This window comes from Zosterops lateralis, assembly GCF_965231275.1.
Source record: "Zosterops lateralis genome assembly, chromosome: 17".
NCBI lineage: Eukaryota > Metazoa > Chordata > Aves > Passeriformes > Zosteropidae > Zosterops > Zosterops lateralis.
Window position 1 is genome coordinate 4,333,298 of NC_139777.1, and position 18,454 is coordinate 4,351,751.

The 18,454-nt window shown below is 49.4% G+C and overlaps 1 protein-coding gene across 1 annotated transcript; it reads left to right on the forward strand.

Annotated features, from left to right (window-relative positions):
- Positions 1-582: 582 nt before the first annotated feature.
- On the forward strand, positions 583-16,854 carry MYO1H (myosin IH; the record flags this gene model as incomplete). Its single annotated transcript, XM_083873863.1, has 29 exons — positions 583-708; positions 1,648-1,763; positions 2,089-2,287; positions 2,735-2,815; positions 3,236-3,415; positions 3,743-3,841; positions 4,431-4,544; positions 4,831-4,902; positions 5,582-5,701; positions 6,001-6,068; positions 6,451-6,556; positions 7,073-7,153; positions 7,448-7,539; positions 8,899-8,993; positions 9,201-9,247; positions 9,452-9,532; positions 10,162-10,267; positions 10,519-10,636; positions 10,894-11,007; positions 11,297-11,373; positions 11,849-11,917; positions 12,387-12,471; positions 12,990-13,149; positions 13,514-13,597; positions 14,089-14,182; positions 14,704-14,759; positions 15,203-15,338; positions 16,112-16,179; positions 16,690-16,854. The coding sequence occupies 29 exons, from the start codon at positions 583-585 to the stop codon at positions 16,789-16,791; spliced, it is 2,946 nt and encodes a 981-aa protein (XP_083729989.1). The 3' UTR covers positions 16,792-16,854.
- Positions 16,855-18,454: the final 1,600 nt, after the last annotated feature.

Genomic DNA, 18,454 nt, shown 5'->3' on the forward strand with positions numbered 1-18,454 from the left:
ACCCCCAAGTCTGATCAGTTTTATCAGCAGTGGCCGTGTCTCTCACTGGCGTGTGGGGACATCTGCTGCCAGCACTGAAAGGTGACATGGAGCTGCTGCTGGGAATAACATTCTTGTGCAGAGTGGTGCTGTGGGATTCACCCTTTTTGCCTACAATTCAAGCCCCTTGCAGCCTTTTCCAGAGATTCTCCATATTCCTGCCTAGATCTCTATAAAGGCGAAAATTTAAGGATTTTTCTGGTTCCACTGTTTCTTCCAACTTTGTGCCTGGAAAATTCTGTCTAGATTGAATTATTGAGTTCAGATCCTGCTGCATCTCCAGGGCTGGGGGTTTGTCTCAGTTTTTATGGGAACCAGGACCTTCCTCCTGCTCACAGCAGCGAGTCTGGGACGTCTGGACTGTGAAGAGCTTGGCTGGAATTGCCATCCTTGGACCAGCTGGAATAATGATCTCCTGGAATTACCTGTGCAAGGCTGATTTTTGTCCCTGAGGGAAAGATCCTCTCTGTCCCCTCCTAACTCTGCACCCCACAATTTTTTGTGTTGTAGAAGGAAGAGGTGGACGAGAACGGCGACGCCAACATGGAAGGGGCTCTGATAGCCCGGGACAAGGTCGGGGTGCAGGATTTTGTCCTTCTGGATTCCCACACCAGCGAGGCTGCTTTCCTCAACAACCTTAGGAAGCGCTACCAGGAGAACCTCATCTATGTGAGTGCTGCTGCTGTGGGTTTGTGGCTGCTGAAATATCCCTTAAGGTGACCTTGTGGCTTCTGAAATGTCCCTAAAGTGACCTTGTGGCTTCTGAAATGTCCCCAAGGTGGCCTTGCTGGTCAAGGTCCAGGAGAAGAGCTGAGTATCCACTGTGTGTCTGATAAGGTGTTGGTAGTTCCCAGCAAAGTGATCAGCCGGGAGTAATTTATCTACTTGAACTCATGAAAGTAAATCTCAGCTTGCTCTGAGTTGCTTTGCAAAGCTTTAAAGGATGTGCAGTGGAAGGGAATGGGAAAGAGCTGTGATCGAAGGAAGGCAGGAAAAGGTTTGGGAAGGGTTGAGGATTTTATTTGGTGTTGTGTTAGCTTTAGTAGGGAAAGGCTCCTGGAAGCACCAAGAGATCTTTCAGCTTTACTCCTAACCAAAGGGATTTTGGAAGAAGTTTGGTATTGGTTTGGGAAGAGTTTTGGCTGGTTGGTTTGATTCTCTCATAACAAGTTCTGTACCAGCTTTGTCATCAGTTTGTGGATAATGTCCTGAGTTACTTCACTCCTCCTTTGGGATTTTGTTGTGGAGCAGGTGTCCCTTGGCTCCTCCTTTGGGATTTTGGTGTGGACCAGGTGTCCCTTGGCTCCTCCTTTGGGATTTTGGGCTGGAGCAGGTGTCCCTTGGCTCCTCCTTTGGGATTTTGGTGTGGACCAGGTGTCCCTTGACTCCTCCTTTGGGATTTTGGTGTGGACCAGGTGTCCCTTGGCTCCTCCTTTGGGATTTTGGGCTGGAGCAGGTGTCCCTTGGCTCCTCCTTTGGGATTTTGGTGTGGATCTGGTGTCCCTTGACTCCTCCTTTGGGATTTTGTTGTGGAGCAGGTGTCCCTTGGCTCCTCCTTTGGGATTTTGGGCTGGAGCAGGTGTCCCACCAGGCTCTCTCTCCCTGCAGACCTACATTGGTTCTCTCCTCGTGTCTGTGAACCCCTACCAGGAGCTGGACATTTACACAGTGACTCAGATGAAGCTTTATCGGGGCGTGAACTTCTTCGAGCTGCCCCCACACCTGTGAGTGTTCCCATGGCATCTCTGGGGGATATTCCCAATTTGGGATTTCCCTGTAATGCTGAACTGGCATCAGGGGGGTTGTCCACAGTCACTAAGCCTGGTTTTTACTGTCAGGCCTTGAGTCAGGCTCAGCTTTTGAGCCCAGCTTTTGCAGTGGAATGAGGAGATGATCTCCCTTCCAACCCATTTCAGCATTCCACGACCCTGTCCAACATTTGTACCATTAAACCAGGAGTAAAAACTACTGGAAACCCTTTGCTATTCCTCCTCCTGTGCCATTCCTAATGGATATTTCCCCTCCAAATGCCTCCTGTGCCCCTCCCAGCTATGCCATAGCTGACAACGCCTACAGGGTGATGTGCAATGAGTACAACAACCACTTCATCCTCATCTCTGGAGAGAGTGGGGCTGGGAAGACAGAGGCATCCAAGAAGATCCTGCAGTACTATGCAGTCACCTGTCCCACCACGGAGCAGCTCCAGACTGTCCGGGACAGGCTCCTGCTCTCCAACCCTGTCCTCGAGGTGAGAAATTAAAGGAAAAGTCCAAAAATGCAGAAAGGTTGGGGTTGGTGGCTTCACTGCTCCAGAATTCCCTGCAAATCTGCAGCCTTGAGCAAGGAAGGCAAATATTGGCCCAGCCTCTGAAAGAGTATTTGGGATTTAGTGTAATTTAATGTGCAAAAAATTATATTTGGGGGTTCAGTTTGAGGATGGCTGGAAGCAAAAAAATACAAGAAAATGCAAGAAAACTGCAGCATGCAGCAGTTCCTTGGGGCCTCAGTTATAGGTTAGATTAGAAAAAGATGAATTGGTTTAGCTGGAAACGCTATGGAAATGCATTAGTTTGTGTTTCTTTAATCCAAATAATTCAGTGGGGCTTGGCTGAAGCAGCAAATCTTGGTTACTGGAGCTGGGTGTGAGGCTCCCAGTGAGATGAGAAGTGACTTTCCCCTCTCTGTTTATCCCCAGGCTTTTGGGAATGCAAAAACCCTACGCAACGACAACTCCAGCAGGTTTGGGAAGTACATGGACATCCAGTTTGATTTTAAGGTGAGAACAAACTCAGTAGAGCGCTGGGAAAAGGAGCTGTAGCTGAGAAACCTCCTGGATGCTGAGCAGGCAGGCCAGGATTTATGAATTCTTACCCCTGCACATTTCTGACCCTGTTTTTACAGACCTTGCATTTTGCAGGTGAGGTCACTGGTTATCCATCCTGCAAACTTCCAGCTTTGCTGGCAATCCTGGCAGTGCTCCATGGAAAGCTGATAGAGAATTTTAAAGCTCAAGTTACTTTTAAAGGACAGCAAGTCTTTATACTGTTGCTGGACACTCTCAAACAAAAGGTGGCAGATAAATGACAGCAGAATTTGGCTTTTCCTGAGCCTGTTCTTCCTTCCTGGGATTAAAGAAACAGCAATCACAGGGATTATTGGTATTTTTGGTGTTGATCTGCCTGCTTTGCTCTGCCAGGGAGCTCCAGTGGGAGGGCACATCCTCAGCTACCTGATTGAGAAATCCCGAGTTGTCCACCAAAACCACGGGGAGAGGAATTTCCATATTTTCTACCAGCTGCTGGAGGGAGGAGACAAGGATCTGCTCTGCTGGCTCGGGCTGGAGCGCAACCCCCAGAAATACACGTACCTCATCCAGGTCAGTGGGAGCCTGAAATGCTCCCTGGCTCCTTCAGGAACTGTAGGGATGGAAAATGCACCTTGGGCAGAAGATATTCTTACCTTAAAAATAAAGGATGGCTGGAAGATCAAGCTCTGTGCAGTTTCAGCTGATCTCCAAACTCAGGGGTTTGATTTATTTGGTGTTTCCAGTATAACCTGAGCCATGCTCAGGATTGATAACAGAGAAAAAACTCATTGAGGGAACTGGAAATGAAAGCAGCGTGCCCAGAAGTATCTGTGTTTGCTGATAATAAAAGTTCTTTACCAATTAATTGTATTAATTCATCTTTCTTTTACTGCCCAGGGTCGATGTGCCAAAGTGTTTTCTATCAATGACAAGAATGACTGGAAAATAGTCCGGAAAGCTTTTTCCATCATTGACTTCACTGAAAAAGATATCGAGGTGCTGCTTATTAAAAGGGACTGAGCAAAGGGATTTCAGAGAGGAGGGCACTGCTCTTTCCCTGAAGTGAGGGAGCAGCTGTGCCTGGGAGAGGGGTGAAGGGTGGAATAGGACACACTTTGGGTGGTCAGGACCTGAAGGGGCTGATGAGAAACTTGGACAAGGGCCTGGAGTAGCAGGACAAGGGGGAATGGCTTCTCACTGCCAGAGAGTAGGTTTGGATTAGATATTGGGAAGAAATTGGGTCCCTAGCAGAAGTTTCCCAGAGAAGCTGTGGCTGCCCCATCCCAAGGATGGATGGGGCTTGGAGCAACCTGGGATGGTGGAAGGTGTCCCTGCCCTGACAGGGGTGGAACTAAATGATCTCTTAATTTCCTTTCCACCCCAAACCACTCTGGGATTCCATGGTTCTGTGGGATTGAGGGAGTGGGTGGGGAAGAGAAGGATGCCAGTGGTGGTGCTGGATTCCCTGGTTCCACCTCCTTCAGCCCAGCCAAAATTCTGTTAATTAACGATAGGAAAGATCAGCACTGCCCCACGGGGCTGTGGGAAGCCTAATGTGTTCTAATGGAATATCTCCCATTATCAGCATCTCTTTGGAATCGTTGCCAGTGTCCTGCACCTTGGGAACATCCAGTTTGAAGAGGACAGCAATGGCCACGCCATCATCCGCGACGGCTCCCAGATCAAGTGGATTTCCAAGGTGCCTCTGCCCACATCGGGTCAGAATTCCCAGTGCTGGGAGGAAAACCTTAACCCTGCTGTGATTTTCTTATTGGTACAAAATATTTATTCCCAAAAGCACAAGGATAACTCTAAAAATACCCGGTTTGTGTTGTAAACAGTCTTGAGTTTTCTCTCTCCAATTTCCTTATTTCCTGTGGCTCCTTTGGAGGGGCTGGGGTTGTGCCCCACTGATCACACAGTGCTGTTTATTTAAACAGGGACCTGTGGCTGTGCTCTGAGTGCAGATATTTCTCTCCCTGCAGCTCCTGGGTGCTCACCTGTCCATCCTGCAGGAAGCTCTCACCCACAGGAAGATTGAAGCCAGATCCGAGGAGGTACTGGGGAGTTCTGTGTGGTCCCAGATTAATCTGGGAGACCTTCTGCTGGGGGGTGGATGAAGAGCCAGTTCTGAGTGTAAACCAGATCCTTCTGACTGTCCCTCTCCTCCTCTGCATCCCCTTCTTCCAGCCTGAGTAGTTAAACTAAAATGTATTGGAGTTTTATTGCTGAACGAGGGAGGAGCTGTCAAAAAGCTGGAACAGGGACTTGTATTTGAGCCAAACAATTTCCCCTTGCCCAGTCCATGCTACTTCCTGGGCTGCACAAACAGAGAAAAACACTGGTATAAAAAAGCTCTTTGAACATATATTTTAAAAATATAGAGGTAAAAGGAGGTCAGAATATTTTCCCACTTTGTCAAAATTAATACTCACCAAAGTGTAATGCCTCAAACTTGCTGGCAGGTGGGGATGCACCAGACTGGAGGAACACTGATGGGAAAATAAAGCTGTACGGAGAATCAGGGAATTCCAGGATGGTTTGGGTTGGAAAGGACCTTTAAGATGATCCCATTCTAACCCCCTGCAGGAACAGCTGCAGTCCAGGGCTGGCTGTGCTGTGCTGTAGGACACTGTGGCTGCTTCTCAAAGCCACAGATGTGACCTGGCTGTGCAGAAATTTGCTCTGATCCCCCGTGGTGTTTATTTATCCTCTCTGGGATATTTTTATTTCCAGGTGCTCAGCCCACTGAATGTGGATCTGGCATTCTATGCCCGGGATGCTGTAGCAAAGGCAATTTATGGAAGGACTTTCACTTGGCTCGTCAACAAAATCAATGGCTCTCTTGCCAACAAGGTTGGTTTCTTGTCTGGGGTCCTGAATGCTCCTTAAAATGCTGAGCAGTTTCTCCAGAGAGGCCCCATAACCCTCATCACCAATTATCTGGGATGTTGGATAATTGCTGCTGGGACATCCCCCAGCCCTGAGCTGGAAAACCTTTTAGTTACTCTCTGTTAAAGACTTTCAGCAGTTCATTACCTGCTTTAAAGTGGCTTCTCCACTGACATTTCTCTCAAAGAGAAAGTTTGAAATTCAGGTGAAAGCAGCCAGCTGCAGGGAAGGAGCAGTGGCAGAACCAGGGGTTTTTTTGACAGGATTCGACTCAGAAAACAGTTATTGGCCTGCTGGATATTTATGGCTTTGAAGTGCTGGACACAAACAGGTACAGGGTATTCCTGGGATTTGGGGTGAGCTGGGTGGGTACAGGATATGAGTGAATCCTGCATGAATTTTTGAGTGTGCCCTCAGTCCTGCAGGGTAAGGTACTGGGCACTAAAACCTGGGTTCAGGAGTTTGCTGGACCCCAGGAGAAGTTTTATCTTGGGCTGCAAGTCTGGTTTGGTCCATGGTGCAACACTGTGGGAGCAAGGGGTGGGTTTGTTTGTGTGGGAATGGGGAGTTTGGTCCATGAAAAAATGGGGAATTTTCTCCCTGTGGAAATGGGGGTTTGGGCTCTATGGAAATGGGTGGTTTAGTCCGTGGAGGAAGAAGCAAAACTGCCCCTGGCACACATCAAACCTGCTGCTCATTTAACCTCCCCGAAGCTTTGAACAGTTCTGCATTAATTACTGCAATGAGAAGCTGCAGCAGCTGCTGATTGAGATGACCCTGAAAGCAGAGCAGGAGGAATATGAGCTGGAAGGCATTGAGGTAAATTACATTTCCCCCCTCCCTTTTCCCTTTGAACTGCCATTACACTGAATGCTTTTGATCACCAATGTGAAAGTCATCCTGCTTTTTTAGTTAGTTATTGTCCCCATGGGAAGCATAGGATTTGCAGGGGGCTCTTTCTGTAGCCCTTTTGAAGTGTAATTTAGCCCAGACTTAATTGACATCATTTAAGGAGGAAGTAGGGCCTTCCCCAAAACTCAGATGCTCAGCAGTGACAATGTCCCTGGAGAGTGAGGGGTTCCAGCAGTGTAAAACACGGGGAGGTGGAGAGGATTTATGTAGAGAGCAAGAGGATGGTGTGGGCTGCTGGAAGGAGGAGAACTCTGCAGTGGGATCATGGATCACTGTGTTGTCACCTTTTCCCTCAGCTGATCCTAATCCACGCCTCTCATTTCAGTGGGATCTGAGGCTGTCTTATTAAAGTTCCAAAGAACTTAAAAAATTGCAAAGAAAAGGTCTTCATCTAAAACCATCCTTCCTTTTCCCCTTTTCCAGTGGGAACCAATCCCGTATTTTAACAACAAAATCATCTGTGACTTGGTTGAGCAGAAGCACAAAGGGATCATCTCCATCCTGGTAAGATCAGAGTTTGCACTAAATTAAAATGCAGGCCTGTGCCTTGATCTAATGGTTCTTAATCACATTTTTCCCTCTAATTATGGGATGGGTCTGTGTAATCCAGAACATAAACACGGATTCCTGTAACAAACACCCAGAGGATGTGGTTTTTTGGGGGGGGGAGTTAAAGATATGGGGTGTTCTGCTTTCCCTGCAGTGGAGCTTTGGGTTTGTGGGACAAAGTTGTCCTAAGTGTTGTTGAGGAGGGAATATGAGCTCAGAGCAGCTCTGACCCAGTGCCTGCTGTTCCAGGATGAGGAATGTTTACGGCCTGGGGAAGCGACTGATCTGAGCTTCTTGGAAAAGCTGGAAGAGAAAGTAGGAGACCATGCCCACTTCGTGACGTATGCATTTACCCTCTGTATCCTATCCCAGACCCTTCCCACCCCACATCCATGGCAGGGCTGGGGAGGGAACAATCTCTGCCTTGTCCCAGAGGGAATCAAACAGCCCATCCAGTGTCTGATGTTGGAAAACTCCCTTGGTGGATTTGGGGTACTGGGAGGAGTGAGCAGGGCTCTGTCTCTTCACTGCTCTGATGATGAGCTTTGGGTGTCTCATTCCACACCAAAATTAAGGACTCCTGGGATCTGGCCCAGGATTTTAGCCCAGGAAGGTTAAAGGCTTTGGCTATAGATGGCTTTGGTCCCCATGGACTCCAGGAAAAGCTGAAGATGTTGTGACAAGGAGCCAAACACCCCTGAGGCTGAGGGGGGATTATGTAAATATTTACACCCATCTTGTTCTATGTGAGCTTGGAGTACAAAGAGGAGAGAAAATTCATGTACTCCTCTCCCCCAGATGAGTGACACTTTGGTTCATACTCCATTTGGAGGGGTTTTGGATCCCGTTTGGGTGGCAGCTGAGAGCGTTGGCGCGGGGCTGTGCTGGCACTTCCCTGCAGAAGCTGCTGAAGGGCTGTGACAAGTCATCAATTGAGAGTCACAGTGCTGAGCTGTCACTTGTTCCTGTGGCTCCAAACTCCACCACAGCCAAGTGGAAAATTTGTAGCCAACTTCCTTGTCACCACAATGTGCCTTAATGCCGTTCTGCCTGATTAAAAGCTTTAAATAGAAGTGCTGGAGCTGCTTCCACGGGATCTGCTCTTGGAAGGAGCTTTGATACACGAACGTGCTGTTGTGACACTCAGCTCTGCTGTTTGTGACTGCTTACAGAGCTGAAACTTCAACTGTGAAGTTGCTCTTTTTTTTTTTTCTTGTACGGCTCTTTTATTCCCCTCAGGAATCCTTGCTTTCTAAAATATTCCTGTTACTCTCAAACATTTGGATTCCTCCTCTGTATTTGGAGGGCAAAATGTGCTCTAGGGAAAAATGTCTGAAATCCTTTCTCCCTTCCCCTGGGTTTGCTTTGGGGTTGAGAGAGCTGTTGTTTTTTCCTCCACATAAGCAGTAAAATGTATTTAAATGGCTGTCATGGGAAGAAATCTTAATATTCCTGGAATGGGTGATCACTGCCAAATGGCAATGAGTAGATCCCAGGTATCCTGAGGAGTTTATGGGATCTGCATATCCAGCAGGGAGAGATGATGGTTTGATCAATGGGCCATAACTCCACAGCCAGAGCCACATCAGTGGGATCAAACACCACATTTCCAGCTGTTCCCCAGCTGTGGCTCTCCCCAGGCTGAGGGAATCTCTTTGCTGCTCTTTCTCCTGGTGTTGTGTTGGATTTTCCCCCGGCAGGCGCAAGCTGGCGGATCAGAAAACGCGCAAATCCATCGACTGGGTGGATTTCCGCCTCCTCCACTACGCAGGAGAGGTCACCTACTGTGCTGTGGGTGAGTGACAGTGGCCAGCCTGAAGCTCCTGAGCTCCTAAAGTGCTCTGGGTGATGAGGACCTGATGGCAAGAGGGATTACAAAATACCTGCCCTCTGCAGGCGCTGACCTGGAAGTCTTAAATGTGGCTCCAGTGAGAATTTTGAGTTGACTGTTCCAATTTTCTTTTTTATTTTTTTTTTTAATTCAATGATTTTTTTTTTTCAGGATTTTTGGAGAAGAATAATGATCTACTGTACAGAAACCTGAAGGAGGTAAGCACAAAAAAAGGGGTGCTGTTCTTTTGCATCACCTCCTTGGTGCAGAAGATTTATTTACTCTCTGTAGCAAATAATATCATCCTTTTCTCTTTAGCACTGATCTTTAGGCACCTCTGTGCATGTTCTCAGGGCTGTGCTGCTCCCAGGAGGAGTAGAAGGGCTGCTCAACAGGGCAGCTTTTATCTCCTCCTGTTTCAGGTGCTGTGCAACTCCAAGAACAGCATCATGAGGGATTGTTTCCTCCTGTCAGAACTGGACAACAGGAGGAGACCAGAGACTGTGAGTTCTGTCTTTACTCTTAATTCTGAATATCAACTCAGCTCCCCAGGCCTTGGTTTAACCACTGATCCCTTCCTCAGTCCTGAGGCCATAAACTAAAACACAACAAGTTCTGCCTCAGCCTGGGGAAGAGCTTTCCTTGGAGGGTGGCAGAGCCCTGGGACTGCCCAGGGGGCGCTTGGAGCCATTCCAAATCCACCTGGACACATTCCTGTGTCACCTGCTTTGGGGTTGGACTGGGTGATCTCCAGAGGGCCCTTCCCACCCTATAAATTGGGGGATTCTGGGATTCCTGCACTTGGTGGAGGTTTTTGCTGCCATCCACCCCCGAGAGCTCCCTGGCAGAGGAACAGCGGTGCTGCTGAGACAGCAGCCAGCAAAGTGACATCCCATAACACATCCCCCAAGGAGCAGGGAGCTCTGGGGGGCTGCCTGGTGTGTCCAGCTGTATGGCCAGGGCTCAAATGCTCCAGCTCAGCACTGACACCACTGACCACACTCCAAAAACTCCAAGCTGCCCATGCACCACAGGCTTTTGCTTCCAGATTCAAGCTGGATGCAGGGAGTCCATTTCACTTCCTGCAGGGAAGAATTCCACAGCTCAGGAGGTCCTTTTGATGCTTTCTTAGGTTGCAACCCAGTTCAAGAACAGCTTGACGAGTTTGATCGAAATCCTGATGTCCAAGGAGCCCTCGTACATCCGCTGCATCAAACCCAATGAGAACAAGGAGCCTGGTGAGGCTGGGGCTGAAGGCTCTGCTGAGCCCAAGGAATGGACAGAGGGATTTGTTTGGAGCAGGGTGCAGACTGTACACATTGTGTACACACATTTGTGTTTATATAGAAACAGCTTGGTTAAACTGGCAGCAAATTTGTCCCTGTGAGTAATTTGGGATTTGGTTCCTCCCCAGTTTCCCCCAACATATGGGCATGTGGGTGAGCTTCCCCAGACAGAACTGGGCAGTGAAGGTGTGCTCTTGCTGCAGGGAAGTTTGACGATTTCCTGATCCGACACCAGGTGAAGTACCTGGGGCTGATGGAGCACCTGCGGGTGAGACGGGCCGGCTTCGCGTACCGGCGCAAGTACGAGCTCTTCCTGCAGAGGTGAGGCAGCTGCTTCCCCTCTGCCCAGGTAATCCTGCCCTCCTGAGGGCTGCAGAGCCAGCAAAACTCGAGTTTTGTTGTCAGCAGAGCTCCTTCTGCTTCGAAAATACTCTTTGCATGTGTCTTGTCTGCATCATTTTGATGTGCGTTGGCAGATCTTCTGCCTTGAGTAAAGCAGGAGGAATTTGAGGAGGAGTTTCAGGAAGGGGTTCCTCAAATTTCAGGTGGTTTGCACTGTTCTCCTGCTGATCTTTCAGGTACAAAAGTCTCTGTCCAGCTACCTGGCCACACTGGCACGGGCCAGCAGCAGAGGGTGTGGAGAGACTCATCAAACACATTGGTTACAAGCCTGAGGAGTACAAATTAGGAAGGTAAATTCCTTGCTCTGGCTGCTTGGTGTTTGCTGTCCTGCATCCTCTGTCCTGTGTGTGACTGGAGTAAGGAGAGAGAGAGAAAACCCAAACTGCACAAATTATTTTTACCTGTTTCCATGGGAGCTTGAATCCAACCCTGTTTTTTCCATCTCTGGATTAGGGCTCCAGCTTCTCCTGCTTCCTTGGGCAGCCCATGGCAGCTCAGCCTTGGGTGGCATTACAACTGTTTGAGGAGCCCTGGAAGGATGGCTCACCATGGATAAACTGCTCCTGGTCTCTTTTTCAGAACCAAAATATTCATCCGTTTCCCAAAGACCCTGTTTGCCACAGAAGATGCCTTTGAGTACAGAAAGCACCTGCTGAGTAAGGTTCCAGTTCCCTTGGTCTGGGACTTTGTTCCTGGCTCTGGGTTGGATGGTGGAAGGTTTCCCAGCCCATGGCAGGGGGTGGAATGGGATGGCCTTTAAGGTCCCTCCCAACTCTGGTCTGCATAGCTCTTGAAATCCATGGAAAACTGAGTAAAGTTGCTCCAGGCTGGGGGAAATCCCTGGTTGGGTCATGAATGTCACTCCTTTGGAGCTCCTCAGTCCTATGAGTACCTCCCTGTCCATGTCCAGATGCACCAAGTGCCTTTCCCTTGGGATTGAGATCTCTTCTGTCTCATCCCAGGGATACCTGTTCCTTGAAAAGCTTAAGTGAAGGGCATGGTACCTACAGGGGCTGCTTCTGATCCCCTGGTGTTGTGGCCCCTCTGTCCCTTGTCCCCTGGAGTGCAGGAACTCAGCTCCTCACTGCCCTGACCCTGCAGGTGCCAGTGATGTCTCTGCCTTCTTTCCAGTCTCCAGACTCCAGGCCAAATATAAAGGATTCCTTGGGAAAAGAGCGTACCAGAAGAAGAGGAAAGCAGGTACAGGCTCTGGAATGGGGGATTCTCTCAGGGCTGGGTCTCCACAGGAGCTGGAGCCTTGGGAGGTCCCAAATCCATGGTGCTGTGGGCAGCCCTTGGGGCTGTCGGGGTCAGAGGAGGGAGTAGCTGCATCCAGAGGATTCTCAGAACTTTTACAGAGGTTCCTTTAGTTCTGCTCTGAGGAGCAGCAGCACCTTCTGTCACACCCAGGGGACATTCTGGGATACCTGGGGGTTGATCCTCAGCTGCTGGGGGGAAAAACCCCTTTTAGCACGGCAGGATCATATAAAGTGCAGCTTTCTGGGCTGTGGGCAGGGAGAACAGGGACAAGCCTTGATGCTGAGCCCCACACACAAGTGGAACTGGATCCACCACAGATAAGAAAATGTTCCAGACTTGCTGTTCCCACCAGCTGATTTTTAGAGGTGCAAAATAAACAGTTTTAACTTCTGCTGATTCCCTCTTGCAGCAATCAAGCTGGAGGCCTGTTGGAGGGGAGCCCTGGCAAGGAGGGCAGCCAAGAAGAGGACGTGGGCAGTGCAGACCATCAGGAAGTAACTGCCCCAGCCGTATTTCCCAACCACAGAATCCCAGAATCGTTTGGATTGGGAGGGATCTTAGGGTCCATCCAGTCCCACTGCCTGCCAAGGGGACACCTCACACCATCCCAGGTTGCTCCAAGCCCTGTCCAACCTGGCCTTGGACACTTCCAGGGATCCAGGGGCAGCCACAGCTTCTCTGGGCACCCTGTGCCAGGGTCTCACCATCCTCACAGGGAAAAATTTCCTCCTGATTTTTCTCATGCCCCTCCATTCCCTTCATCCTCCCTCTCCACTCCCCTAACCCCAGCTCCTGAAGTAGAGCTGATACCTTCTGAGCTCCAAAGCGCTGTGGTTTGGCCAACAGAACTTGGTAAAAACCTGCTAATATTTAGAATATTCTAAAGCTTGAGATTTCCATGGCTGACCCTCAGTGCACTGGGACTAACACCAGTAATCCTTAGCCTGTCGTGTTCATCTGTCCCTCCCCTCATTTCCATGGATTTCTGGAGGTCATGGGATATTTTCTGTAGGTTCATAAATGGCTTCATCAATCGGAAGAAACCCCTTTGCCCAGAGAACAGGGACTTTGTGAGGCTCTCACAGTACCACTACCTGATGAAGCTCCGAGACCACCTCCCAAAAAACGTCTTGGACAAGAGCTGGCTCCAGCCTCCCTCCATCCTGGAAGAGGTGAGGGTTTCTGGAGCCTTTGGGAGAGGTGGAGGTGTGGCCCCTGTTTGGTAGCCATGTGTGTGCATAATCCCAGGTGGGAGAAAATGATCTGCTGCTGGTTCATTCTCTGTTCAGAGCCCTTGGAAAAACCCCAAGATCTGCTGCGTTTGGGTGGGAATGGGAGGAATAGCACAGTGCTGGGGCTTTCCAAGGGAAATAAGGAAGCTCCCTGTTGTTTTAAGCAATAAAAAGGGAAGATGCACTGATAGTAAAGTGAACTCACGAGTCCTAATAAAGACAAAATTTACCCCACAGGGTTTTAACTCATGGCACAGACAGAGCTGTTTGTACAACTTGATTTTTTCCTGGATTTTTTATGCAGACATCTGAGATGCTCCAGAAAATCTGTGTGAGGAACCTGGTGAGGAAATACTGCCGAGGGCTCACTGCAGAGAGGAAAGTGCAGGTAACCAACACCTGGAATGCAAATGAGGGAGTTCAAACAGGTGTGATCTCTGCTCCCTGAGAATCACCTGGGACACAGGCAGCACCTTCTGATCCTGCTGCTCCAATCAATCCCTCAGGGATAAGAGCAAACTTCTCATCAGAGGAGAGGAAACTCCTGGAGCCAGGGATTTCCTCCAGTGTCCCTCATAATGGACAGAGCAGACAGGTGGGGCTTAATTCATGGCATGAAATCTGCTCTCCATACAGTTGGAAAAGATCCATAAACACCAAAAATCTGCAGGATTTTTCCTGCTGCCCCTTCATTTGGTGTAACACAGGAACAACCCAAAGCTGCTGGAAGAAAGGCAGCACAATTCCAAGATTCCAGTGAGTTGGGTGGGTAGTATGTGAGAAGAAGGGGCTGTGGAGTAGCAGTATTTGCATTGTCCCTGCTGATCTTCCCAGTGGAAGAATTCCAAGGGTAATTGGAGCTGTTCCTTCTCTCATCAGCTGCAGCAGAAGGTGGTGACCAGTGCTGTTTTCAGTGGGAAGAAGGAGGGGTACCTGGAGAGCCTCAGCCAGCCCTTCCTGGACACCCGCCTGAGTGAGTTCAGCAAAGCCCTGGAGGCCTCAGCCACATCCTCCTGCCTCTGTAAATTCCTGCTTGACCAAACAGACTCTTTTTCCAAGAGAAATTCCCTCCTGGCAGAGGCAGCATTACCTCCTCCCTGTCGAGGGAGTGACATGAAAGCAATAATGGATCTGCAGGATTGTTCCCAAACTGGGGATACTGGGATCCCCCTGGGACAGAAAACCATAAACCTGAGCAGGATTCCCTGGGGGCTGGGATGGACCAGAGTGTGAACCAACAGCAGACTCAAGAACAGCCAGAAACTCCTGGTGTGAATTTACTTGTCAGGGCAGGAAAAGTCACCAAAATGGGTTTGGGAGCAGCTGGAGGTGACCACTCTCAGTTTGGAAAGGAGCATTCCAAGGGGAAAAGGCCAATTGGGATGAAGACAGCTATAACAGCTCTCTGGTGTTTGCTGGGGATGGGCAGTGCCTGTCTGGGGCTGTGGCTCTGGCACCCACACCCAGTTTCTCTTTCTGATTTTTGCTCCTCAGAAGAGAATGACCTAAACCCCAAAGTGCTGCAGCTCATCCGTGGGGAGAACATCAAGGTAAGGCAAGGACAAAACTCTTGGAATTACCTTCTCTGGAGTCCTGGAGCTGCTTGCTCACTCAGGGGCTGATGAAGAGCAGCAGAGCCACCATCTCCTTGCTTTTAAATTGGAGACAGGTATCAAAATACACCCAATTAAATGTTATTTAAGATTGCTTTTGATGGAAGCTTAAAGAACATTCCTAGCCCCATCCAGGGCAGGAACAGAGCTGGAGTTTCCCTGCACTTCCCATGGTTATGGCACAGAGGACCCACAGCCCCATCATTCCAAGGATTTCTGAATTTCCTAGTGTAGGGAATCCAGATCCCTGTGAGCTGTGACCTGCAGCTCCATGAGCAGAGCTGCTCCTCGCTGAGCTGCTTCCAGTCAGGAAAATCCAAACCCCCTGGAGCAGGAGCTTGCAGTAGGTGGAAATGCTGATTCCAACTCGTTGTTTTCAGTATGTGACCCCCGTGATAAAATATGACAGGAACGGGTTCAAGGCGCGGGAGCGGCTCCTGGTGCTGACCCAGAGCTCGGCCTACGTGGTGGAGATGGCCAAGATCAAACAGAAAATCGAGTATTCCACACTGAAAGGTACCAGTGGGAGTCATTGTCCAGGGCTGGATGGGACTAGGAGCAGCCTGGACTAGTGAATGGTGTCCCTGCCCACGGGACAGGTGGAATGGGATGTTCCCCAATGTTCCTTCCAACCCAAACCACTCCATGATGATTCGATGAGTTGTTGTGGGGCTTCCTGTCCTGCCAGACATCCTTTAGGAAGGATGAAATTCTGAAACTTTGTCTTGCAAAGGTATTGGAATGATCTGTCCCTCTTCTCCTGGGGGCTGGATAAAGCCTCAAAGGATGATTTTATGAGTAAGAGTTCCTTGAAATGTTTAAATGCAGAAGGACATCACTTTCTACTGAGATAGAGGGGAGAAAAAATAACCCAAACTTTTCCTACCCTGGTTTGTGAGTATTTTTTAATCATGAACTGTTGGAACTACAGGAGTAGAATGGATTCTTCTCCCTTTTCTGTTACCAAAACCAAGGCATCAGGGAAAGGTTTGGGGCAAACAGCTCATGCAGGGGTTTAAATCAGCACTGTTGGAATTGTGCTATGGACAACAAGTGACATAAAAGGACCTTCAGAAAATATTTTGAAAATTCAGATTAATTAATCAAAGTAGGATCTTTGTGTGTTTTGCTCTAAGAATGGGAATATTCCTCACTCTTAGGAAGGACAGAGCCCTCCTTCAGGAATGTGACTTCCCCTGTAGCCATGTGGGGCTCCTGGGGGAAGGAGCTGAGGGTGGTGTGGAGCTGGGTTTGGGAGGTTTTCCTCTAATTCTGGGGTTCTTTTGAAGGGATCTCCACCAGTAACCTGAGTGATGGCATTGTGGTCATTCATGTTCCCGAGGACAAGCAGCAGAAGGTAGGAAATTGGGATGGTGGTTAAAGTGAGGTCGTGGGGCTGATGCTTCTGAGATCATCCTCTAAACTCCTGGAATGACACAATCTCTGATGTTTATTCTGTGTGTAATCAGCCAGGCCTTTACATTCTTGCTGTCTCAAGTGAAAACTGCCACTTGGAATCCCAACCAGTCAGGGAGTGGTGGAAAATGAGAAGATCCCACCCTGAACCTCCTTTTCTCCAGGCTGAGCCCCTCCAGCTCTCTCAGCCCCTCCTGGTGTGGCTGATTCTCCACACCCATCCCAGCTCCATCCCCTTCTCTGGACACACTCCTGCCTTTTTTTAGACCAAATAAATCCTAAACAATCCCTGGAGAGGGTGTTGAAATTGGTCACTTCTGCCTGGTAGTCACTGCTCTGGCATTCCAAAGGAGTTTCCCTGCACCATCATGTGTTGGGGTGATGCCAGGTGACTTTATCCCTCTTTTTTTTTTTTTTTTTTTTTTTTTTTTTTTTTTTTTTTTGTTTCCAGGGAGATGTGATACTGCAATGTGAGCACATCTTTGAGACTGTGACCAAGCTCTGCATTTTGGCCAACAAGCAAAGCCTCGTTAAAGTGGTGAAGGGAAGGTAGGGAAGGCAGGAAGGTGGGTGGGTAGCACTGGGCAGGCTCAGTTTTATGGGAAAACCTTTTAGGTCAGGACTGTTGACATCACCCCAGCAGACAGTGCCCAAAGCTGGACAGGTCTGGTGCAACAGCATCTCTGTTTTCGTGACTTCCAGAGGCACAGGGAGATGAGATGGGATGCACTGAGAGAAAATGTATTAAAAATCATTCCAACCTTTTTCTCGGCCTTTTCCCAGGCTAATGAACCCTGCTGTGTTCTGACAGCTGCCCTTGCCTCACCTAAACTAAACTTACTGTACTTTAAACCCACTTTTTCTTTCAGTTTTCTGGTGACCTGGGTGTGAGGTCATGACTTCAGTGGTTCCACAGGGGATCCCATTAGGCTCAGGAAAGCCAGCTGGGAAGCTGTGGGTCACCTCAGGACAAATGCTCCTCTCCCAGAAGGATTGAGGAGGGCCCAAAATGTGATTCCTCCCAGTGCCAGCCCCGAGCTCCTGGCAGGTGGATGCACTCCATGTCTCCAGCCTCTCTGGGAATTGGAGCTGGCAGGTGAAACCTGCACTTCTGCTCCAGCTTTTTTCAGCCTGGCCTTTGCGTTTCAGCTCTAATTAGATTTGGTGTGCTCAGTGCTTTCCTCCAGGTCAGATCTGCTTAGTTTCCAGTGCTTAATTGCACCAGGAACACTCAAAAGCCCGGACTGGGCAGCCTTGTTCCATTCATCAACCCCTTGGGCTCGCTGGGATAATGCAATTGTTTAGGAAATTCACCTAAGCTGGAGGCTCTGATCTGCTCTTCTAACGAGATTTGTCCAGGGAGGTTTAGAGTAAAGCCTCTTGTGGGGAGAGCTCTCCAGGGGCATTCTGTGCTTCCAGCCTCCGGTTCCGTGTCGGCTCCGGGAAGGAGGGGACCATGGTGTTCGCTGCAGGGCCAGAGCCTCAGGTCTTCAAGGACAAAACTGGACAGCTCACAGTGGTAAGGGCCCAGCTGAGCACAGGGTGGCACCTGCTGCTTCCTCTTTTGGGTCTGCACCTGCAGAGAGCACAGCCCTCCCTGCCTGGGAGTCCAGGAGGGACTGAGTCCCCTCCCAAAGCAGGAAGTGACCACCCTGTCACTGTCACCTGCATGAGGTGATCCACAACAGTGCTGGGAGCTGCAGCTCCAGGGATTGTGCAGGAATTGGCCCAGGGATGGGGGAGCAAGGCTGGTTCCTGGTGTGGGCACTTAAGAGAATTTACTCTGACCCAAAGTCAATGTGCACCAGCAAAATGAAGCCTCAGGGGATGTTTTCCACCTCAACTCCCTCAACCAAGTTGTGCCTGAAATGGGTTGGGGGATGGAGGGAAGGCACTTCTTGTCACCCAAGCAGGTCCTGTGAGGAGCTGACAGCTCCAAGGAAGAATTCCAGGTGGAATTCTCCATCCTGCAGACAAGATGGAGGGAAATGTCTCTACCACCACCTCTCTTCCCAGTCACCCTGAGAATTCCTGATTTAATGGCTCCTTCCTCTTCTCCTCTCAGGTGTCAACCCCAAAAAGGTCTTGATGAGAACCCTTGGCTGGGAACAGAAAGGAGCCTGCAGGATGGGACCAGCCCTCACATCTCCCCTGGAACCTTTGATGCCACAGGGCTGCTGTGATTTGAGAGTTTGTTTGCATGTTTTAGGCTCTAT